At 40.7% G+C, this 25,508-nt stretch overlaps 1 protein-coding gene across 1 annotated transcript in view; it reads left to right on the forward strand.

Moving 5' to 3' along the window:
- The window catches only part of LOC120881555 (uncharacterized protein CXorf66 homolog), a 24,778-nt gene extending 2,323 nt beyond the window's left edge, over nucleotides 1-22,455 (forward strand). The window contains 4 exon segments of the mRNA XM_040265283.1: nucleotides 19,516-19,642; nucleotides 20,328-20,484; nucleotides 21,652-22,163; nucleotides 22,166-22,455. Coding sequence (XP_040121217.1) covers nucleotides 19,516-19,642; nucleotides 20,328-20,484; nucleotides 21,652-22,163; nucleotides 22,166-22,455 — 1,086 coding nt within the window.
- The last annotated feature ends 3,053 nt before the right edge of the window (nucleotides 22,456-25,508 follow it).

The raw sequence follows: 25,508 nt of genomic DNA on the forward strand, positions 1-25,508 counted from the left end.
TACCATATCAGGTTTACCACCAGTGGTGCTAAAGGAACTTCTTAGCCCAAATTGTTTGAAAAACCTTGAAGACCTCTGGTCCACCTGTCCTGAGTCACATGGCCAACTATAAACCAACCACTATGGCCAAAGATAGGAAATGATTACTGGTCTAGCCTGAGCCACATGCCCATCCTTGTTGCCAGCTAGGAGGGATTCTATGACTGCTACCCCTTTCCAGAACCAGGCTGGGGTGGGGAGAAGTGGTTTTCCAAAACAATAGACTTCCCATTCCAAGCAGATAAAACAACTAATCATGCTCATGAGAAAATAAGAGGGAGTGCAAAGTTCTATATATTTCCATAAGATGGACTCTATCAATTATTATTATTATTTCATTTACGTCTTTTATCTCCTTAATAACTTCATGTCCATTTGATTTGTCTTTCACTGAGAGTAGCATATGATAGTCTCCTTTATTACTGTGCCTCTCTCTGTGTTTCCTTGTATCTCCTCTACATTTTGTTCCATTGGTAGATGCTAGATTTGATTGGCAGCCATTCATTTCCTTTCTTGGGTTCTTCTGCTGCCCTTTCTGACCCCCCACCTCAAATTTCATTCAGTCCTTACTTTCTGCTTTTAATGTCACAGGTATTATCTGCCGGCCTATTTTGCTCATTCCCTAAAGATGAACACACTACATTCAATAGCAGGCTAACATTCCTTGACCACTTAAGTGCTAGGTACATTATCTAATGTAATCATCACCGGGGCCCTCATTCAGAAGCTTCAATTACCATTCTTCCTTTACAAGTGAAGAACTTAAAGCACAGAAACACTAAATTGCCCAAGGGTCACCAAGTTGGTCAATGGTAGAGCCAGGATTTTAACCCAGTCTGGCCCCCAGAACTTTGTCCTGTAATGTATGTCAGTTCACAGATAAGACTCAGAGCACACACCAGACCGTCTGCAAGCAATTACTTTAGGAGAGCAGAATGGGATGGAGGGGGGAAGTGGTCAGTGGGATTCATTATGTTTTACACTGCAACTTTTTACTTTTGACTTTCTTACAAGGAAATCTTTCGGGTACTAGTTGTGTGATTTTTTTTTTCTCAGTTTTTAAATTGTGGTAAAATATATATAACCTAAATTTTACCATTTTAACCCTTTTTGAGTGTATAATTCAATAGTGTTAAATACATTCACACTGGCATTATAAATACACTCAAAACCATCACCACCATCCATCCTCGGATTTTTTTCTAGCATCCCAAACTGTAACTTGATATCTACTAAACAATAACTTTGCATCCTCCCTTCTGCCCAGTCCCTGGTAACCATCATTCTACTTTCTATCTTTATCAGTTTGACTATTTTAGGGTAGCTCATGTAAGTGTAATCATACATTATTTGGTCTTTTGTGACTGGCTTCTTTCCTAGCATAATTATATTCAAGGTTCATTCATGCTATAGCATGTCTCAGAATTTAATTCCTTTATAAGGGTGAATATTTCACCATATGCACATACTACAGTTTGTTTATCTATTCATCTGCTGATGGGCATGTGAGTTGTTTCCACCTTTTGGTTCTTGTGAATGATGCTGCTATGACTAGGAGTGTACATGTAGTTGTGTAATTTTCTAAAACTCTGAAAAACAATACTCACGGAATGATCCCACTTATGTTCATTATGTGGCTGTATCTATCATGTACTTGGTAGTTATGTAATGTGTAGAAAAATATTTGAGGGATGCCCATGAAATGTTTGTGTCGTCACCTCTAGAATTGGAAAAGAATGGGGTCATCAAGGAAAAGACTGTGACCTTTTTTTTTTTTCAGGAGCTAGCATGTTACTTGGAACAGGACAAGTGCTCAATAAGTAGTTATTGGATCATGATAAGGAATTTTCTCTTTTTTTGAGATTTTTCCAAGTCTCAAACCAAAAGACTATAAAGAGCCATAGCAGAACTAAGGTGTATTGTGTCAAAAGAATAAATATCTTGGAATCATTCTGATCATAAAAGTGAATTTCATTTGATAGTTCTAACAACTGTTAAGTCTGAAATGAGCCATATATTCGTAGGTCTAGACTTGAGCCAACACCAGCAAATGCAGTTTAAGGATAGCTTTTCAAAACCATAGTGTTGTGAGGACATAGGGAAAGAAGTGAATCTAGGTTCTGGAGTGGAAGCCCTCTTAAGATATCATCAGATGCAGTAGCAGACATGGCCCTCAAAAGAAATGTAAAAATGTACCTGGCTGAAAATATACACTATTCTTTTTCTAGATATTTCAGTTTTCTAGACCACTGTCTGTTTAGAGAATCTTCAAGCAATTCTTGCTTCTTAACAAAGTCTTCACAAGGAGTAGAAAGTCATCTATTCACGACAAGAAATTGCTGTTACCAAGGGAGTAGAATGTCCGAAAGTGTGCAAATCTCATAATCTGGTAGAGAATGTATACCCCTCCAGAGGCTTTCATTTTCAGGTGGAAAAACAAACATGGTGCCACCTCCACATTGGGGCCACTCAGACCTTGCCAGCATTACTAAACCAAAGTGCCAAGGGTGCAGAATGTGAAGCTGGAAGCACTCCTAGGCCAGGATCGAGCTCCAGGAGGAAAAAAAAAAAAAACAGCTGAGCATACAGCACAAGGCCCTAGGCTGCCTCTGGCCTCATCACGCACGCTAGGCCCTTTCAGTCAGAGTTCAGTCCCAGGGAGGTCTGGGGACAGGCCGGGCTTCCATCCGAGCCTGCAGATTCATGGCCTACTCTTCCAGGTGCCTTCACTGGGATTCTGCCACTGGCTGACTGGGCCCCATTGGTGCAGAGGCCCTTCCCCCAGCAGCCAAGACTGTAACTTTTTATTCTGTATAGTTCTTTAAGATTTTTTGATGTGAACCAATTTTTAAAGTCTTTATTGAATTTATTACACACATACTACTTCTGTTTTATGATGTATGAGCTTCTGCCAGTTGCTAACCACATCTTCCTGAGATCCTGGAAGGTTCACAAGTACAAGGAGTGTCAAGCCTTATATAGCTCCACATAGGAGATACACTGGACACCTGTGACTGTGCCCTCATGATGCACCTGGGATACTGAGCAGCCAGGAACAGAGAGGTGCATAAAATGCATGGGCTACCTGGGACAGTGTGCTCACCAAGCACCCAGTTGGCTGAGTGGCTTGTACCTGGAAAGGGCACAAAACACATAGCCCATCTGGATCTGTGCCCTTGTGGAGTGTCTGAAAGCCTGAGTGGCTTAGACCTGGGAATTGCATGAAAACAGGGCCGACTTGGGACAGTACCCTTGCAAACCAACTTGGAGCCTGAGCAGTGTGGACCCACCTTGGAGCCTGAGCAGTGTGGAAGTACTTGCCCCCTTGGGCTGTGTCAAACCCAGTGTGATCCATCCACTGCAAGCACCCCCAACACATGCCAGTGCTATTTGTTTGCAGTGTCCCTGCCTTCCCACAGCACAACTGAACAAGTGAGCCTACATAAGTGGCCACCTTCATCCCCTCTTCGTAGGGTGGAAATAAGACACTGAAGAGTCTTGCAAACAGACTTGCCAAAATAAACAAAGGAGAGGGGGAAACACCCTGAAAGTCACAGGTGCAACCAATTAAACCCTGAAGTTAATACTGAAACCTTGCATTTGAGGGGGAACCAAAAACTGGCTTGACTACCTGACATTGAACTGACCCCACACTGCCCACAACAGCTCCAGAGAAATTCCTAGATATATTTTTACTATTATCACTTTTTAATTTTTAAAGAAACATACAGTTCTTTATTACTCCTTTAACTTTCATTTTTATAGCCTACCATTCCTGCAGTCCATGAGGTCACAATGATTCAGACTCGACTGAATGGCTGAACTGAACTGATTATTTTTTCCAAAAAAAAAAAAACCTATTTTAAAAAAGTCCATAAATATTTTTTAAATTTTTGTCATCAATTCTGTTTTGAAATTTTTATGTTGTATTTTTGAGAGTCTAACATCTATTCTAGATTTTTAATCTTTGCTTTTTGATATTTGTTATCAATTTTGTACCTTTAAGAATCTAACCTTCAGTATCCATTTTCATTTCAGGATTTTATTACTGGCTTCATTGCCCTACCCCCTTTTGACTCTCCTTTTTCTCCTCTGGGTCACCTCTATCTCCTTCCTCCCTCTTCTGTATTCTATATAACTCTATGAATCTCTTTGGGTGTTCTGGGCTGTGGAAAACACTTAGGGATTGGATAGTGGCTTGATTACTCTGAATAATGTTGAGTTGGCTTCAAACTCAATATTCAAAAAACTAAGATCATGACAGCTGGTCCCATCACTTCATGGCAAATAGATGAAGAAACAATGGAGACAGTGACAGACTTTATTTTTTGTGCTCCAAAATCACTGCAGATGGTGATTTCAGCCATGAAATTAAAGGACACTTGCTCCTTGGAAGAAAAGCTCTGACCAACCTAGACAGCATATTAAAAAGCAGAGACATTACTTGCCCAACAAAGGTTCATCTACTCAAAGCTATGTTTTTTTCCAGTAGTCATGTATGGGTGAGAGAGGTGGACTATAAAGAAAGCTGAGTGCTGAAGAATCGATGCTTTTCACCTTTGGATTTGGAGAAGACTCTTGAGAGTCCCTTGGACTGCAAGGAGAGCCAACCAACCAATCCTACAGAAAATCAGCCTTGAATATTCATTGGAAGGACTGATGCTGAAGCTGAAAACTCCAATACTTTGGCCACCTGATGCAAAGCACTGACTCATTTGAAAAGGCCCTGCTGCTGGGAAAGATTGAAGGCAGGAGGAGAAGGGGACGACAGAGGGTGAGATGCTTGTATCACATCACTGACTTGAATGACATGAGATTGAGCAAGCTCCAGAAGTTGGTGATGGACAGGGAAGCCTGGTGTGCTACAGTCCATGGCATCACAAAGAGTTGGACACGAATGAGTGACTGCACTGAACTGAACTGAACTTGATTGTTCTCTTTCCTTTTTGACTCTTCCTTTTCTTCACTGGGTCATCTCTATCTATTTCATCCCTGTTCTCTTCTTTATATAACTCTGAATCTCTTCGGGTGTTCCTGGATGTGGAGAGTTGTTTCTTCATTAACCTAGTGATTTTCTCTTCTGTGCAGTATGGATGGAGAAGTCTTGAAGCTACTGTAAGAGGAGGACCAAAACCCAGAGGCAGGAGGCTTAACTCCAGAATTTTAGAACATCAGCGTACTCCTGACTCCAGGGAACATTAATAGAGAAGAGCTCACCCAAAAGCTTCCATACCCATTCTGAAACAAGCTCCACCCAAGAGCCAACAGTACCAGCGAAAGACACACCATGCTAATTCTCCAGCAAAACAGGAACACCCCACTGAACATTAAAAGATGGGATGTCCAAAGCCATGCCAAACTCACAGACACCCCAAAACTCACTACTGGACACTTCAATGTACTCCAGAAGAAAGAGATCCAGCTCCACCCACCAGAACACAGACACAAAGCTCCCCCAACCAGGAAACCTTGACAAACCACTGGTCTAACCCCACCCACAGGAAGCAGACTCCACAAGTAAAAGGAATCATGAACTTCCAGCCTGCAGAAAGGGCACCCCAAACACAGGAAGCTAAACAAAATGAAAAGCCAGACAAACATTCAGCAGGGGAAGGAACATGATAAAAACCCACCAAGCCAAACAAAAGAGGAAGAGATAGGAAGTCTACTTATAAAAAAATTCAGAATGATGACAGTAAAGATGATCCAAAATCTTGAAAACAAAACTGACTTACAGATAAATAGACTAGAGACAGGATGGAGAAGATGCAAGAAATGTTCAACAAGGGCCTAGAAGAAATGAAGAATCAATCAGTAACGAACAATGCAATAACTGAGATTAAAAGCACTCTGGAGGGAAGCAACACTAGAATGACTAAGGTAGAAGAGAGGATAAGTGAGATGGAAGATAGAATGGTAGAAATAAATGAAGCACAGAGGAAAAAAGAATAAAGAATTAAAAGAAATGAGGACAAACTCAGAGACCTCTGGGACAACATTAAATGCCCCAACATTCAAAGCATAGGTGTCCAAAAAGAAGAAGACAGAAAGAAAGGGCATGAGATATTAGTCAAAAACTTCCTTTAAATGGGGAAGGAAATAGCCATCCAAGTCCAAGAAACTCAGAGAGTCCCAAACAGAATAGTTCAGTTCAGTTGCTCAGTCGTGTCCAACTCTTTGTGACCCCATGAACCACAGCATGCCAGGCCTCCCTGTCCATCACCAACTCCCGGAGTCCACCCAAACCCTTGTCCATTGAGTCAGTGATGCCATCCAACCATCTCATCCTTTGTTGCCCCCATCTCTTCCTGCCCTCAATCTTTCCCAGCATCAGGGTCTTTTCAAATGAGTCAGCTCTTTGCATCAGGTGGCCAAAGTATTGGAACTTCAGCTTCAACATCAGTCCTTCCAATGAACACTCAGGACTGATCCCCTTTAGGATGGACTGGTTGGATCTCCTAGCAGTCCAAGGGAATCTCAAGAGTCTTCTCCAACACCACAGTTCAAAAGCACCATTTTTCCACGCTCATCTTTCTTTATAGTCCAACTCTCACATCCATACATAACCACTGGAAAAACCATAATCTTGACTAGACAGACTTTTGTTGACAAAGTAATGTCTCTGATTTTTAATATGCTGTCTAGGTTGGTCATAACTTTCCTTCCAAGGAGTAAGTGTCTTTTAATTTCATGGCTGCAGTCACCATCTGCAGTGATTTTGGAGCCCAGAAAAATAAAGTCAGCCACTGTTTCCCCATCAATTTCCCATGAAGTGATGGGACCAGATGCCATGATCTTCGTTTTCTGAATGTTGAGCTTTAAGCCAACTTTTTCACTCTCCTCTTTCACTTTCATTAAGAAGCTCTTTAGTTCTTTTTCACTTTCTGCCATAAGGGTGGTATCATCTGCATATCTGAGGTTATTGATATTTCTCTCAGCAATCTTGATTCCAACTGGTGCTTCTTCCAGTCCAATGTTTCTCATGATGTACTCTGCATATACCCAAGGCAAAACACCACAAGACACCTATCAGTCAAAGTAAAAAAAAAATGAAACACAAAGAGAAAATATTAAAAGCAGCAAGGGAAAAGCAAAAAACAACACACAAGGGGATCCCCATAAGGATAATACCTGATCTTTCATTAGAAACTCTTCAGCCCAGAAGAGAATGGCAGGACATACTTAAAGTGATGAAAGAGAAAAACATACAACTAATATTACTCTACCCAGCAAGGATCTCACCCAGCAAGGATCTCATTCAGATATGAAGGAGAAATCAAAAGCTTGACAGAACAGCAAAAGCTGAGAGAATTCAGCACCACCAAACCAGCTCTTCAACAAGTGCTAAAGGATCTTCTCTAGACAGGAAACACAGAAAAGGTTTATAAAATCAAACCCCAGACAACAACATAAATGGTAATGGGGTCATATTTATCAATAATTACCTTAAGTGTAAATGGGTTAAATGCTCCAACCAAAAGACAAAGCCTGGCCAAATGGATACAATAACAAATATGCTATCTACAAGAGACCCACCTCAAACCTAGGGACACATACAGACTGAAAATGAAGAGCTGGAAAATACATTTCATGCAAATAGAGACCAAAAGAAAGCAGGAGCAGCAATACTCATATCAGATAAAATAGACTTTGAAATAAAGACTGTGATAAGAGACAAAGAAGGACACTACATAATGATCAAAGGATCAATCCAAGAAGATATAACAATTATAAATATATATGCACTCAACATAAGAGCACCTTAATACGTAAGGCTAATGCTAACAACTATGAAAGGGGAAATTAACAGTAACACAATAATAGTGAGGGACTTTAATAGCCCACACACCTATGGATACATCAACCAAACAGAAAGTTACCAACAAGCTCTAAATGATACAATGGACCAGATAGACTTAATCTATAACTACAGGGCATTTCACCCCAAAACAATGGATTTCACCTTTTTCTCAAGTGCATATGGAACATCCTCCAGGATAGATCACATCCTCGACCATAAATCTAGCCTTGGTAAATTTTTAAAAATTGAAACCATTTCAAGCATCTTTTCTGATCACAATGCAGGAAGATTAGATGTCAACTATGGGGTGGGGAGGAGAATCTATAAAAAAACACAAACATGGAGGCTAAATAGCACACTACTGAATAAACAACAGATCACAGAAGAAATTTAAAAATGCATAGAAACAAATGATAATGAAAACACAACAACCCACAATCTATGGTATTAGGTAAAAGAAGTGCTAAGAGAGAGGTTCATAGTCATACACGCCTACCTCAAGAAACAAGAGAAATATCAAATAAACAACCTAACTTTACACCTAGAGAAACTAGAAAAAGAAGAACAGAAAAACCCCAAAGTTGGTAGAAGGAAAGAAATCATAAAAATCAGAGCAGAAGTGAGAAAGAAACGAAGGAGACTATAACAAAGATGAACAAAACTAAAAGCTGGTTTTCTGAGAAGACAGATAAAATAGACAAACCGTTAGCCAGAGTTATCAAGAAAAAAGGGAGAAGAATTGAATCAATAAAACTTAGAAATGAAAATGGACAAATCACAACAGACAACACAGAAATGCAAAAGATCATAAGAGACTACTATGAGCAATTATATGCCAATAAAATGGACAACTTGGAAGAAATGGACAAATTCTTAGAGAAGTATAACCTTCCAAAATGGAACCAGGAAGAAATAGAAGATCTTAACAGACCCATCACAAGCACAGAAATCAAGCTGTAATCAAAAATCTTCTAACAAACAAAAGCCCAGGACCAGATGGCTTCACAGGTGAATTCCACCAAAAATTTAGAGAAGAGCTAACACCTAAACTACTCAAATTCTTCCTGAATATTGCAGAGAAAGGTAAACTCCCAAACTCATTCTATGAGGCCACCGTCACCCTAATACCAAAACCAGACAAAGATGCCACAAAAAAAGAAAACTACAGTCCACTATCACTGATGAACATAGATGCAAAAATCCTCAACAAAATGCTATCAAACACAATCCAACAACATATTTAAAAGGTCATACATCATGACCAAATGGGCTTTATCCCAGAGATGCAAGGATTCTTCAATATTCACAAATCAATCAATGTGATACACCATATCAACAAATCAAAAGATTAAAAACCATATGATTATCTCAATAGGTGCAGAGAAAAACTTTGAGAAAATTCAACACCCATTTATGATTAAAAAAAAAAAAACTCTCCAGAAAGCAGGTATAGAAGGAACATACCTCAACATAATAAAAGCCATGTATGGCAAACCCACAGCAAACATTATCCTCAATGGTGAAAAATTGAAATCATTTCCTCTAATATCAGGAACAAGCCAAGTTGTCCACTTCCACCACTACTGTTCAACATAGTTTTGGAAGTCCTAGCCACAGCAATCAGAGAATTAAAAAAATAAATAAGTAAAAGGAATCCAGATTGAAAAAGAAGTAAAACACTCACTGTTTGCAGATGACATTATCCTCTACATAAGGAACCCTAAAGACACCAACAGAAAATTACTAGAACTAATCAATGATTAGCTGATTCATGTCAATGTGTGGCAAAAACCATCACAATATTGTAAAGTAAATATCCTCCAAATAAAATAATTTAAAAAAAAAACAAATAAATGAAAATAAACACTGGACACACACACACAAACCAACTTCAGATCAAGGGTAATCTCCAGGAGTCCCTGCTTTGAAGAGACAGTCCTTTTGCATGCTCTTGTGGCACTGTATCTTGCAACATCACAGCCTGCATATGATATTACACACCCTGCATACAATATTACACACCCTGCATATGTGCATACTAAGTACTTTAGTCATGTCCGACTCTGTGCAACTTTACACAGAGAAAATAATAAACAGAAAATAATAACCACACACACACACACAAAACCCCACATCAGATCAAGGGTATTCTCATCCAGGAGTCCCCACTTTGAAGTTCAGTTCAGTCGCACAGTCGTGTCCAACTCTTTGTGACCCTATGGACTGCAGCACACCAGGCTTCCCTGTCCATCACCAACTCCCAGAGTTTACTCAAACTTATGTCCATTCAGTCGGTGATGCCATCCAACCATCTCATCCTCTGTCATCCCCTTCTCCTGCCACCTTCAATCTTTCCTAGCATCAGGGTCTTTTCAAAAGAGTCAGTTCTTCACATCAGGTGGCCTAAGTATGGGAGTTTCAGCTTCAGCATCAGTCCTTCCAATGAATATTCAGGACTGCTTTCCTTCAGGATGGACTGGTTGGATCTGTTTGCTGTCCAAAGGACTCTCAAGAGTCTTCTCCAACACCACAGTTCAAAAGCATCAATTCATTGGCACTCAGCTTTTTTTATAGTCCAACTCTCACATCCATACATGACTGCCACTTTGAAGAGACAGTCCTTTTGCATGTTCTTGTGGCACTGTATCCTGCAACATCACAGCCTGCATATGACATTTCACACCCAGGGTACATGCATCCTAAGTCACTTCAGTCATGTCTGACTCTGTGTGACCTTACAGACTGTACCCTGCCAGGCTCATCTGTCCATGGGATTCTCCAGACAGGAGTACTGGGGTGGGTTTCTGTGCCCTCCTCCAGGGGTCTTCCCAACCTAGGGATTTAATCCACATCTCTTACATTGGCAGACAGGTTCTTTACCTCTAGCGACACCTGGGAAGCCCATTATATAACTTTTTCTGTGTTGTGCTGTGCTGCTTCTTAGCTGCTCAGTCATGTCTCACTCTTTACAATCCTATGGAATGCAGCCTGCCAGACTCCTCTGTCCATGAGGATTCTCCAGGCAAGAATGCTGGAGTGGGTTGCCATGTCCTCCTCCAGGGGATCTTCCCAACCCAGGAATTGAACCCAGGTCTTCCACATTACATGCAGATTCTTTACCATCTGAGCCCCCAGGGAAGCACAAGAATACTAGAGTGGGTAGCCTATTCCTTCTCCAGGCGATCTTCCTGACCCGGGAATCAAACTTTGGTCTCCTGCATCATAGGCAGATTCTTCACCAGCTGAGCTACCAGGGAAGCCCCATTACATAACTTAGTGATTTATTATTTCTGTGACTGTCTCTCCCCTTAGATTTCCAAATCTTAAATGCAGGGGCCGTGATTGTTTGAATCCTCCTTCTTAACACAAGGCTTCCTGTCTCATAGATATCCAAAATGATTTTGTTGAAGCAATGAATCATCCTTGCTACCTCTTTCTCCTTCATGCCCCATGGCCTGCCTTTCCTCAAGTCCTAACCACATCAAAACTCCTCAAATGCATTGATTACTCTCCATCTATACCACTCTGCTTCAAGCCACCATCCTCTATCAGCTGGACGAAACAGCCTTCTAATTACCTAAATTACTTCAACCCCAGGATTCTGGTACCCATACAACAGCCAGACGGGTTTTTCTAAAATGGAAATTTTATCATATCACTCACTAGCCAGAAAGCCTTTAGTGGAGAAATAACTCCAGAAAGAATGAAGGGATGGAGCCAAAGCAAAAACAATACCAAGCTGTGGATGTGACTGGTGATAGAAGCAAGGTCCAATGCTGTAAAGAGCAATATTGCATAGGAACCTGGAATGTTATGTCCATGAATCAAAGCAAATAGGAAGTGGTCAAACAGGAGATGGCAAGAGTGAACATCAACATTCTAGGAATCAGCGAACTAAAATGAACTGGAATGGGTGAATTTAACTCAGATGACCATTATATCTACTACTATGGGCAAGAATCCCTGAGAATAAATGGAGTAGCCACCATGGTAAAAAAAAAAAAAAAAGTCTGAAATGCAGTAATTGGATGCAATCTCAAAAACGACAGAATGCTCTCTGTTCGTTTCCAAGGCAAACCATTCCATATCACAGTTATCCAAGTCCATGTCCCAACCAGTAACGATGAAGAAGCTGAAGTTGAACGGTTCTATGAAGACCTACAAGACCTTTTAGAACTGACACCAAAAAAAGATGTCCTTTTCATTATAGGGGACTGGAATGCAAAAGTAGGAAGTCAACAAACACCTGGAGTAACAGGCAAATTTGGCCTTAGAATGCAGAATGAAGCAGGGCAAAGACTAATAGAGCTTTGCAAAGAGAATGCACTGGTCATAGCAAACACCCTCTTCCAACAACATAAGAGAAGGCTCTACACATGGACATCACCAGATGGTCAACACCAAAATCAGATTGGTTATATTCTTTGCACCCAAAGATGGAGAAGCTCTATACAGTCAACAAAAACAAGGCTGGGAGCTGACTGTGGCTCAGATCATGAACTCCTTATTGCCAAATAGAGACTTAAATTAAAGAAAGTAGGGAAAACCACTAGATCGTTCAGGTATGACCCAAATCAAATCCTTTATGATTATACAGTGGAAGTGAGAAATAGATTTAAGGGACTAGATCTGATAGATAGAGTGCCTGATGAACTATGGACAGAAGTTCATGACATTGTACAGAGGACAGGGAAAAGACCATCCCCATGGAAAAGAAATGCAAAAAAGAAAAATGGCTGTCTGGGGACGGTTACAAATAGCTGTGAAAAGAAGAGAAGTGAAAAGCAAAGGAAAAAGGAAAATTATAAGCATCTGAATACAGAGTTCCAAAGAATAGCAAGGAGAGATAACAAAACCTTCTTCAGAGATCAATGCAAAGAAATAGAGGAAAACAACAGAATGGGAAAGACTACAGATCTCTTCAAGAAAATTAAAGATCCCAACGGAACAGTTCATGCGAAGATGGGCTCAATAAAGGACAGAAATTGTATGGACCTAAAAGAAGCAGAAGATATTAAGAAGAGGTGGCAAGAATACACAGAGGAACTGTAAAAAAAAGATCTTCAAGACCCAGATACTCACGATGGTGTGATCACTCACCTAGAGCCAGACATCCTGGAATGTGAAGTCAAGTGGGCCTTAGAAAGCATAACTACGAACAAAGCTAGTGGAGGTGATGGAATTACAGTTGAGGTATTTCAAATCCTGAAAGATGATGCTGTGAAAGTGCTGCACTCAATATGCCAGCAAATTTGGAAAACTCAGCAGTGGCCACAGGACTGGAAAAGGTCAGTTTTCATTCCAATCCCAAAGAAAGGCAATGCCAAAGAATGCTCAAACTACCGCACAATTGCACTCATCTCATACGCTAGTAAAGTAATGCTCAAAATTCTCCAAGGCAGGCTTCAGCAATACATGAACTGTGAACTTCCAGATGCTCAAGCTGGTTTTAGAAAAGGCAGAGGAACCAGAGATCAAATTGCCGACAACTGCTGGATCATCAAAAAAGGAAGAGAGTTCAGAAAAACCTCTATTTCTCCTTTACTGACTATGCCAAAGCCTTTGACTGTGTGGATCACAATAAACTATGGAAAATTCGGAAAGAGATGGGAATTGCAGACTAGCTGACCTGCCTCTTGAGAAACCTATATGCAGGTCAGGAAGCAACAGTTAGAACTGCACATGGAACAACAGACTGGCTCCAAATAAGAAAAGGAGAACGTCAAGGCTGTATATTGTCACCTTGCTTATTTAACTTATATTCAGAGTACACCATGCTGGACTGGAAGAAACAGAAGCTGGAATCAAGATTGCCAGGAGAAATATCAATAACCACATTATGCAGATGACACAACCCTTGTGGGAGAAAGTGAAGAGGAACTAAAGAGCCTCTTGATGAAAGTGAAACAGGAGAGTGAAAAAGCTGGCTTAAAGATCAACTTTCAGAAAACTAAGATCATGGCATCAGGTCCCATCACTTCATGGGAAATAGATGGGGAAACAGTGGAAACAGTGTCAGACTATTTTGGGGGGCTCCAAAATCATTGCAGATGGTGATTGCAGCCATGATTAAAAGACGCTTAGTCCTTGGAAGAAAAGTTATGACGAACCTAGATTGCATATTGAAAAGCAGGGACATTACTTTGCCGACTAAGGTCCGTCTAGTCAAGGCTATGGTTTTTCTGGTGGTCATGTATGGATGTGAGAGTTGGACTGTGAAGAAAGCTGAGCACCAGAGAATTGATGCTTTTGAACTGTGGTGTTGAAGAAGAGTCTTGAGAGTCCCTTGGACTGCTAGGAGATCCAACCAGTCCATTCTGAAGGAGGTCAGCCCTGGGTGTTCTTTGGAAGGACTGATGCTAAAGCTGAAACTCCAGTACTTTGGCCACCTGATGCGAAGTGTTGACTCATTGGAAAAGACTCTGATGCTGGGAAGGGTTAGAGGCAGGAGGAAAAGGGGACGACAGAGAATGAGATGGCTGGATGGCATCACCGACTCGACAGGCATGAGTTACCGACTCGACAGGCATGAGTTTGAGTGAACTCTGGGAGATGGTGATGGACAGGGAGGCCTGGCATGCTGCAGTTCATGGGATTGCAAAGTGTCAGACATGATGAGCAACTGAACTGAACTGAACTGAACTGAAAGTCTTTAGCTCTAAAAAGCTAGAGTCTTTAGATCAATAGAAGCCCAATAAAAAGCTTGAGGGATATTCAAAATCTTAATTTAAGTAAGAAAAATTCCTACAAACTTATACCCTAGGATGATTAACCTCTATCATTTCAGTTCAGTTCAGCTCAGTTGCTCAGTCGTGTCCGACTCTTTGTGACCCCATGTATCACAGCACGCCAGGCCTCCCTGTCCATCACCAACTCCCGGAGTTCACTCAAACTCATGTCCATCGAGTGGGTGATGCCATCCAGCCATCTCATCCTCTGTCTTCCCCTTTTCCGCCTGCCCCCAATCCCTCCCAGCATCAGGGGCTTTTCCAATGAGTCAACTCTTCCCATGAGGTGGCCAAAGTATTGGAGTTTCAGCCTCAGCATCAATCTTTCCAATGAATACCCAGGTCTGATATCATTTAGGTAGGACTGGTAAGATTTCCTTGCAGTCTAAGGGACTCACAAGAATTTTCTCCAACACCACAGTTCAAAAGCATCAATTCTTTGGCACTCAGCTTTCTTCACAGTCCAATTCTCACATCCATACATGACCACAGGAAAAACCATAGCCTTGACTAGATGGACCTTAGTTGGCAAAGTAATGTCTCTGCTTTTGAATATGCTATCTAAGTTGATCATAACTTTTCTTCCAAGGAGTAAACGTCTTTTAATTTCATGGCTGCAGTCACCATCTGAAGTGATTTTGGAGCCCAAAAAATTATTCTGACACTGTTTCCACTGTTTCCCCATCTATTTCCCATGAAGTGATAGGACTGATGCCATGATCTTCATTTTCTGAACGTTGAACTTTAAGCCAACTTTTTCACTCTCCACTTTCACTTTCATCAAGAGGCTTTTTAGTTCCTCTTCACGTTCTGCCATAAGGGTGGTGTCATCTGCATATCTGAGGTTATTGATATTTCTCCCAGCAATCTTGATTCCAGCTTGTGCTTCTTCCAGCCCAGCGTTTCTCATGATTTAATCTGCATAGAAGTTAAATAAGCAGGGTGACAATATACAGCCTTGATGTACTCCTTTTCCTATTTCAAACCGATCTGTTGTTCCATGTGCAGTTCTAACTGTTGCTTCCTGACCTGCATACAGATTTCTCAAGAGGTAAGTCAAGTGGTCTGGTATTTCCATCTCTTTCAGAATTTTCCACAGTTTATTGTGATCCACACAGACAGAGATTTTCGCATAGTCAATAAAGCAGAAACAGATGTTTTTCTGGAACACTCTTCCTTTTTTGATGATCCAGCAGATGTTGGCAATTTGATCTCTGGCTCCTCTGCCTTTTCTAAAACCAGCTTGAATATCTGGAAATTCACAGTTCACATACTGCTGAAGACTGGCTTGGAGAATTTTGAGCGTTATTTACTAGCATATGAGATGAGAGCAATTGTGCGGTAGTTTGAGCATTCTTTGGCATTGCCTTTCTTTGGGATTGAACTGAAAACTGACCTTTTCCAGTCCTGTGGCCACTGCTGAGTTTTCCAAATTTGCTGGCATTTGATGTTTAAGCTGGTTTTAGAAAAGGCAGAGGAACCAGAAATCAAATTGCCAACATCCACTGGATCATGGAAAAAGCAAGAGAGTTCCAGAAAAAAAAAAATCTATTTCTGCTTTATTGACTATGCCAAAGCCTTTGACTGTGTGGCTCACAATAAACTATGGAAGGAGATGGGAATACCAGACCACCTGACCTGCCTCTTGAGAAATCTGTATGCAGGTCAGGAGCAACAGTTAGAACTGCACATGGAACAACAGACTGGTTTCAAATAGGAAAAGGAGTATGTCAAGGCTGTATATTGTCACCCTGCTTATTGAACTTCTATGCAGAGTACATCATGAGAAATGCTGGACCGGAAGAAACACAAGCTGGAATCAAGATTGCCAGGAGAAATATCAATAACCTCAGATATGCAGATGACACCACCCTTATAGCAGAACGTGAAGAGGAACTAAAAAGCCTCTTGATGAAAGTGAAAGTGGAGAGTGAAAAAGTTGGCTTAAAACTCAACATTCAGAAAATGATGATCATGGCATCCGGTCCCATCACTTCATGGGAAATAGATGGGGAAACAGTGGAAACAGTGTCAGACTTTATTTTTGGGGGCTCCAAAATTACTTCAGATGGTGACTGCAGCCATGAAATTAAAAGACGCTTACTCCTTGGAAGAAAAGTTATGATGAACCTAGATAGCATATTCAAAATCAGAGACATTACTTTGCCGACTAAGGTCCGTCTAGTCAAGGCTATGGTTTTTCCTGTGGTCATGTATGGATGTAAGAGTTGGACTGTGAAGAAGGCTGAGCGCTGAAGAATTGATGCTTTTAAACTGGGGTGTTGGAGAAGACTCTTGAGAGTCTCTTGGACTGCAAGGAGATCCAACCAGTCCATTCTGAAGGAGATCAACCCTGGGATTTCTTTGGAAGGAATGATACTAAAGCTGAAACTCCAGTACTTTGGCCACCTCATGCGAAGAGTTGACTCACTGGAAAAATCTCTGATGCTAGGAGGGATTGGGGACAGGAGGAGAAGGGGACGACAGAGGATGAGATGGTTGGATGGCATCACTGAGTCGAAGGATGTGAGTCTGAGTGAACTCCAGGAGTTGGTGATAGACAGCAAGGCCTGATGTGCTGCTATTCTTGGGGTCGCGAATAGTCGGACACCACTAAGTGACTGAACTGAAGTGAGTGCAGCACTTTCACAGCATCATCTTTCAGGAGTTGAAATAGCACACCTGGAATTCCATCCCCTCCACTAGCTTTGTTCATAGTGATGCTTTCTAAGGCCCACTTGACTTCACATTCCAGGATGTCTGGCTCTAGATGAGTGATCACACCATCGTGATTATCTGGGTCTTGATCTTTTTTGTACAGTTCTTCTGTGTATTCTTGCCACCTCTTCTTAATATCTTTTGCTTCGATTAGGTCCATACCATTTCTGTCCTTTATTGAGCCCATCTTTGCATGAACTGTTCCCTTGGTATCTCTAATTTTCTTGAAGAGATCTCTAGTCTTTCCCATTCTGTTGTTTTCCTCTATTTCTTTGCATTGATAGCTAAGGAAGGCTTTCTTATCTCTTCTTGCTATTCTTTGGAACTCTGCATTCAGATGCTTATGTCTTTCCTCTTCTCCTTTGCTTTTTGCTTCTCTTCTTTTCACAGCTATTTGTAAGGCCTCCTCAGACAGCCATTTTGCTTTTCTGCATTTCTTTTCCATGAGGATGATCTTGATCCCTGTCTCCTGTACAATGTCGCGAACCTCCATCATAGTTCATCAGGCACTCTGTCTATCAGATCTAGTCCCTTAAATCTATTTCTCACTTCCACTGTATAATCATAAGGGATTTGATTCAGGTCATACTTGAATGGTCTGGTGATTTTCCCACTTTATTCAATTTTAGTCTAAATTTCGCAATAAGGAGTTCATGATCTGAGCCACAGTCAGCTCCTGGTCTTGTTTTTGCTGACTGTATAGAGCTTCTCCATCTTTGGCTGCAAAGAATATAATCAATCTGATTTTGGTGTTGACCATCTGGTGATGTCCATGTGTAGAGCCTTCTCTTATGTTGTTGGAAGAGGGTGTTTGGTATGACCAGTGCATTCTCTTGGCAAAACTCTATTAGCCCTTGCCCTGCTTCATTCCATACTTCAAGGCTAAATTTACCTGTTACTCCAGGTGTTTGTTGACTTCCTACTTTTGCATTCCAGTCCCCTATAATGAAAAGGACATCTTTTTGGGTGTTAGTTCTAAAAGGTCTTGTAGGTCTTGTAGGTCTTCAAATTCAGCTTCTTCAGCATTACCGGTTGGGGCATAGACTTGGATAACTGCGATATCGAATGATTTGCCTTGGAAACGAACAGAGATCATTCTGTCTTTTTTGAGATTGTATCCAAGTAGTGCATTTCAGACTCCTTTTTTGACCATGGTGGCTACTCCATTTCTTCTGAGGGATTCCTGCCCACAGTACTAGATATAGTGGTCATCTGAGTTAAATTCACCCATTTCAGTCCATTTTAGTTCGCTGATTCCTAGAATGTCGACGTTCACTCTTGCCATCTCCTGTTTCACCACTTCCAATTTGCCTTGATTTATGGACCGAAATTTCAGGTTCCTATGCAATATTGCTCTTTACAGTATCAGACCTTGCTTCTATCACCAGTCACATCCACAACTTGGTATTGTTTTTACTTTGGCTCCATCCCTCCATTCTTTCTGGAGTTATTTCTCCACTGATCTCCAATAGCATATTGGGCACCTACCAACCTGGGGAGTTCCTCATTCAGTATCCTATCATTTTGCCTTTTCATACTGTTCATGGCATTCTCAAGGCAAGAATACTGAAGTGGTTTGCCATTCCCTTCTCCAGTGGACCACATTCTGTCAGACCTGTCCACCATGACCCTCCTGTCTTGGATTGCCCCACACAGCATGGCTTATTTTCATTGAGTTAGACAAGGCTGTGTACCATGTGATCAGATTGGCTAGTTTTCTGTGATTATTGTTTCAGTGTGTCTGCCCTCTGATGCCCTCTCCCAACACCTACCATTTACTTGGGTTTCTCCTACCTTGGACGAGGGGTATCTCCTCATGGCCACCCCTCTTGACCTTGAAGGTGGAGTAACTCCTCCTTGCCCTCCTGTGCCCACACAGCAGCCACTCCTTGGATGTGAGGTAGCTCCTTACGTGTATAACCTCTATAACACACAATAACTACTCTAGGGCTGTAAGGTACCTCCTTAATAAATTAAAGTAGTTCTTCAGTATCTAGAGCTAACCCATTTTCTCTGCCTTCTGTGCTTAATAATGTCTCAAACTTTTTGATTCAAATTTGATAGAATATTTGATGCAATGGAGAAGTAAGTGATTAAAAATCTTTTCATAATATTTGTACACAGGAGCTAATGTCTCTCCATGGTGAGATTATGCTGTCAGGATATGACATAGAATGATTATGAAGTCATAGCCCCCTAAAACAAGCTGAGCCATGTTAAATTCAGCAGTTTCCTTGGCAAATAAAACCTATCAACAAAGTCCTGGACACGAATCTCTTGATTTATGTCCTCCTTTTATCAATTTGGACAAATAGTTGTTTAGATAGAAACGAAAGTAATGGCTCTGCTTCTGCAGGTATGTCCCTAACCTTAAAAGCGAGAAATTATTATCTATTATTTTAAATACATTCAAGTACTTAATTAGACAATCTAACTGTGTTTAAGAAATCTGCTCTTTCTTCTAGGTTACTATGAGTAGGTCTTTGAGAATTTCTAGGACAACATCTGAGAGTTTTACTTTCGTGTAAAAATTCCAAACAACATTGAAACATAAAGAGTACAGCCATATTGTCCTCTTTCATTCCCCTTCCCCACCTAATCCACCAACCCCTGCCCCCACTCCCACAAGCCAATCTAGAAAATTCTATGTGAATGAATCTAGCATGGTACCTAACACATACTACATTTCAAGAACGTTTTTTTCTTGTACCATGCTCTTTCCCAACATACACATTCACACACACACATCAACACTCAAGTGAATTCACACGCTCAAAAACCTAGGTCATGAGTTGAACAAACCACAATGTGGGGTAACCTAGGTAATTATACTGATTAGCCAGAGATAGCTCCAAGATTTGGCTTCTAGACTGTGGCTAACTGGGAACATGACAGAGGGAGGAAAATGACAGTGGACACTTATCATGCTTAAAGAAATAATTGATGAGATTTGACTTTGACCTATAGTAACAAAACCCCATCAAAATGGAAGCAAACTTGATTACGTAGGACATGTTCTGATGATACATTTTCTTTCACAGTATCTACACATGCTGAATCCAAGCAAGGCAGAATGCAGGGAATAAGGCAATATCTGCTCATTGTCCTAACTGTTATCCTCATCATCAGCTTTATTATCAGATGTTATTTCTTTATTCAGTATATCCGTGTGGGTGAGGAATCCCATAGAGCAACAATGTAAGTCTTACACCTCTGAATTAAAAATAAAAGAGGTGGGGTGTGGGGTGCACATTCGGTTCTTCACTATAACTTCCAAAGCAGCAACATAAGTCTTACACCCATGAATTAAAAATTCAAGGGGCAGGGTTGGCGGGGGGGTGTGGGGGAATGTGTGCATGCATGCCTGTGCCTGCACACACTCATGCACATACACGTAGACTGGTTCACTGTTGTTATGGTTACTTAACATTAACTTTAGACTTCAAAAGAGCTACCAACATCTTGTGGGTTGGATATGTTCACTTAAATGAAGCTCTTAAATGATCTCAAGTACATTATCAACTTTAGCCAAAACTATCTCCTATTCATGGTTCAGTTGAATCCCAGGCTGATAAATTCATTCTAAATTGAGTCTAGAAAAAGAGGGAATGACTATCTAAATAAGACAGAATTAAAATCTTCTCAGGGGAGAGAGAAGGAGTTGGGTCTCTGCATTCCAAATATAGTAACACATTTTGGGTAATCTATCATTTTAAGATGTAATAACGTTGAAAAATTATTAATGGTGTTCAGTGACCCTAGTCCCTGCCTTTCATGTAGGAGGATCACGCTGGCTCTGACATACTGGGTCCCTAAAAATTTCCCAATCCAAGAACTGGTGACCAAATATACCACTGTTCTATTCCTTTGGTTTTAGAGTAATCTTGTGAGGATAAATAAGAATGGTTACAAAATTTCATGGTGCAAATATGATAGGAAAACAATCAATTTGGTTTAAAGACTTTTTTATGTGACAAGTTGTGATATTTGTGCCTCAGTTGCATATCAACTTGTGGATTTTTTATAAAAAGTTTAATTTCTGGAATAGATAAAATTCTTTCTCTCCCTCTCAACAGTAGATTTGAAACAAGTTTGTGTCATTCCATACATGACTACATGGTTATCTATTGTGGTTGAAACAGCAAAATTAAGAAAAAGAAAAAGCATTCAACACGAGTTCAAATCTGTAACCTGAGTCATGGTTTTCACCACACTCGACTTCTTTCTGTGTTCAATTTTCCTGCTAGAGCCAAAAAAAAAAAAAAAACAGAAGTCTAAACTGACACAATAGTCCATGTTTTCCGGTGATCGCAGGAGTACTCTCCTGATTTAAATTGTAATACTCCAAATCTTCTGTATTTTCAGGGTCAAGAAAGAAGGCATCACCGAGGCATCATCCACATCATCTAAAATATCATTCACTGACTCAAAGCTACTGACTGCTGATCCAGGCAATCCAGAAAAACAACCCGTACTGTCTAGTATAGATAAATCATCTGGGCCCTCAAGTCCACAAAAAGCCTCTGTACCTTCAAGAGCAAAAAAGTTAGTCAGGCCCTCAAGTCAAAAAAATCCATCCAAGTCATCAACTCCCAAAAGAGAGTTAGGATCACTCCCCCAGAAAAAATTGCATAGAACACGCAGTCCAAAAAAGGCACATAGGCAGGCTCATGCCCATAAGCATATCAGGTCAAGTCAGGTCAGTCCATCCTATCCAAAGAGGGCCATCTCTTCTCCACCCTATCTAAAGAGTCAAAGCATCCCTGAGCAATCAAGCGTAGCAAAACTGACCAAACTTCAGAGACATTGTAAACTAAAAAGCCCGGCTAGTGAAGATAGTGCAGAAATATTATCTAGGCCTCAACCAGTGAATTTTTGTCGTGCTACATGGAAAAATGCCTTGTTTGCAGTGCTTCTTCTGAGCTATTCATCACTCATATTTCAGAAAGGAATATGAAGCATGTTCGAGTTCCAGATTTTTCACGTGAACTGAAACACTTTTACACGTCATTTCACAAGACAGAGCCCAAAGATAATGCACTGTATGGCAACATGAATGATAGCTATTTCATAACATGTAACAGTGATGATGAGAGTGACAAGGAGATGACTATTATGTGCAATATAAAATGCAAGGAAGCCATCTATAAAACCTCCCAAAATAATTAAGGCCTCAGGAAAAAAACAAAAAAGTACCACCTATATAGAAGAAGCAAACTTCTAACAACTATTATATTCTAACCATATTTAAGAACCTGGTAGAGGAAAACTCCACTTGAAGTTTTCACTATTGAGATTAGACCTATCCATCTCGAGGCAATTTACTTGAAAAATAGTAAATAAATGTGCGACATAATAACTGATTTTTTTGTAATTATTATTGCATTTTAGAGATATATACCTCTTTTGGAGGTATCTTAGATCTGCTTGGGAAAACTCCAGGAGATGATGAGGGACAGGGAAGCCTGGAATGCTGCAGTCCATGTGATCGCAAAGAGTTGGACAAGACTTAGTGACTGAACAAAAACAACAGTGTAGATCTGGTCACTTGGATGGGCTTCCCAGCTGGTGCAGTGGTAAAGAATCCGCCTGCCAATGCAGGATATGTGGGTTCAATCCCTGGGTCATGAAGATCCTTTGGAGGAGGAAGTAGCAACTCACTCCAGTATTCTTGCCTGGGAAATTCCATGGACAGAGGAGCCTAAAGTGCTATAGTCCATGGGGTCAAAAAGAGTTGGACACAGGCACACACTTGGATGGGAACCATAATCAAACACACACAAATATAGAAAGGTATTGTAAGATGGGTACCCTGGGCTCCTCTTTCCCTTGGATTAGCCCTCAATTGAAGTCTCAATCCCACTTTTTTTTTTTTTCAATTTTGACACACTGTCCTCAGAATTTAAGACTGTCTTTCTGTGGTGCCCAGTGCATGGCAGAAATGGCTCTGTGTGCTTGGTTCTGGCTGCATTGTGGAAATTCCTGATAGTCATTTCCTTTTTTAAAAAGTATTTATTTGAACATGCCAGTTCTTAGTTCAGTTCATTTCAGTTCAGTTCAGTCACTCAGTCGTGTCCGACTCTTTGCGACCCCATGAATTGCAGCACGCCAGGCCTCCCTGTCCATCACCATCTCCCGGAGTTCACTCAGATTCACGTCCATTGACTCAGTGATGCCATCCAGCCATTTCATCCTCTGTCGTCCCCTTCTCCTCCTGTCCCCAATCCCTCCCAGCATCAGAGTCTTTTCCAATGAGTCAACTCTTCACATGAGGTGGCCAAAGTACTGGAGTTTCAGCTTTAGCATCATTCCTTCCAAAGAAATCCCAGGGCTGATCTCCTTCAGAATGGACTAGTTGGATCTCCTTGCAGCCCAAGGGACTCTCAAGAGTCTTCTCCAACACCACAGTTCAAAAGCATCAATTCGCTGGCGCTCAGCCTTCTTCACAGTCCAACTCTCACATCCATACATGACTACTGGAAAAACCATAGCCTTCACTAGACGGACCTTAGTCGGCAAAGTAATGTCTCTGCTTTTCAATATACTATCTAGGTTGATCATAACTTTTCTTCCAAGGAGTAAGCGTCTTTTAATTTCATGGCTGCAATCACCATCTGCAGTGATTTTGGAGCCCCCCAAAATAAAGTCTGACACTGTTTCCACTGTTTCCCCATATATTTCGCATTAAGTGATGGGACCAGATGCCATGGTCTTCGTTTTCTGAATGTTGAGCTTTAAGCCAACTTTTTCACTCTGTTCTTTCACTTTCATCAAGAGGCTTTTTAGTTCCTCTTCACTTTCTGCCATAAGGGTGGTGTCATCTGCATATCTGAGGTTATTGATATTTCTCCCAGCAATCTTGATTCCAGCTTGTGTTTCTTCCAGTTCAGCGTTTCTCTTGATGTACTCTGCATGTAAGTTAAATAAGCAGGGTTCTTATTTACAGCATGCTAAAGTCCAGAAGGAGCTTTTTGAATCTAGTTGGGGAACTTCCTTTGACTCATAACAAGAGTGAAATCAAGAAGTTACTTGAAGATTGACAGATATCTAAAAATATTGTCTCAGCTAGAGACAGATGAGTAACCAGATATATGAAAACACTTGAGGGCAATGGCCTAGAACTGATCATGAAGCAGATCCCAATATGACAGGCAGTGTCTGAGAGACACTGGCAAGGATACAGATCAAAGATTGTGGGAGAGAGACAGGTCAATAACAGTTAATGCAAGTGAATGATGACTCCTCAAACCATAACCTGATTGTCATGGATGGGCCACGGTTAGTCAACATTCTTGCAGATATAAACTGGGATTCAGAGAGATGGCAGGTTGACTAACTTGCAGCCTTCAGGACCATAGTTTGGCTAAGTGCTGATGATCTAATTAAAAATTCTCATGGTTTCTTTTTGTTAATATCATTTATTCCTATAGCTTTAAAGTAATCAGGATATGTATGGCTATTTTGTCCTCATAACAAATCTGAAAGAAGAGACAGGCATCATCTCTCACTGATAAAGGAAATTTGCATATTGGGACTCACAAAATGGAGGCAGCCAGATTGTCCCACAAGCAAATTGAAACCCATGTCAGCCCACACTCACAGGAAATACCTCACTGTCTAGGAAACCTAACATACATTAATCACAATCATCCAACTCAACTTTTGCTTACCCTAGAAAATAGACCCACTAGCCTTATCAGGAAATCCTTGACCTCTTAGCCAATCATGCCCTATTTCTACATCACCTCTCCTAATGCTTCTGTAATACCCATTCTCACTAAAATCCCTCTGGAAGAGTGTTCCACTGCTTATTGGGCACTGTGCACCCCTAACTCATGGGTTGTTTTCTCTCAAATAAAGGATACTGCATTAATTATTAAATTGTACTGTTTTTGTCATTTGACAGATTAACAAACTAAGGTCACAAAATGCTAAAATGACCTACCTATGTTTACAGTTAAGCAGGAATTTGATGTGAGGGCCATCTGACTCCACAGCCAAGATTTGAATGATGATCAGTGCCACTGCCAAAGCATTTTTTATTTTAATGTTTTAACATTTTAAAATGTATTTGTGTATTTTATTTTTTACTTAAAACATTTTTTAATTTTTATATCTATTTTTTCTTGTATTTTGTTTTTCATGGGTTCAACCATCTCATCCTCAGTCATTCCCTTCTCCTGCCTTCAATCTTTGTCAGCATCAGGGTCTTTTCCAGTCCC

This window comes from Oryx dammah, unplaced genomic scaffold, assembly GCF_014754425.2.
Source record: "Oryx dammah isolate SB20612 unplaced genomic scaffold, SCBI_Odam_1.1 HiC_scaffold_23, whole genome shotgun sequence".
Lineage (NCBI taxonomy): Eukaryota > Metazoa > Chordata > Mammalia > Artiodactyla > Bovidae > Oryx > Oryx dammah.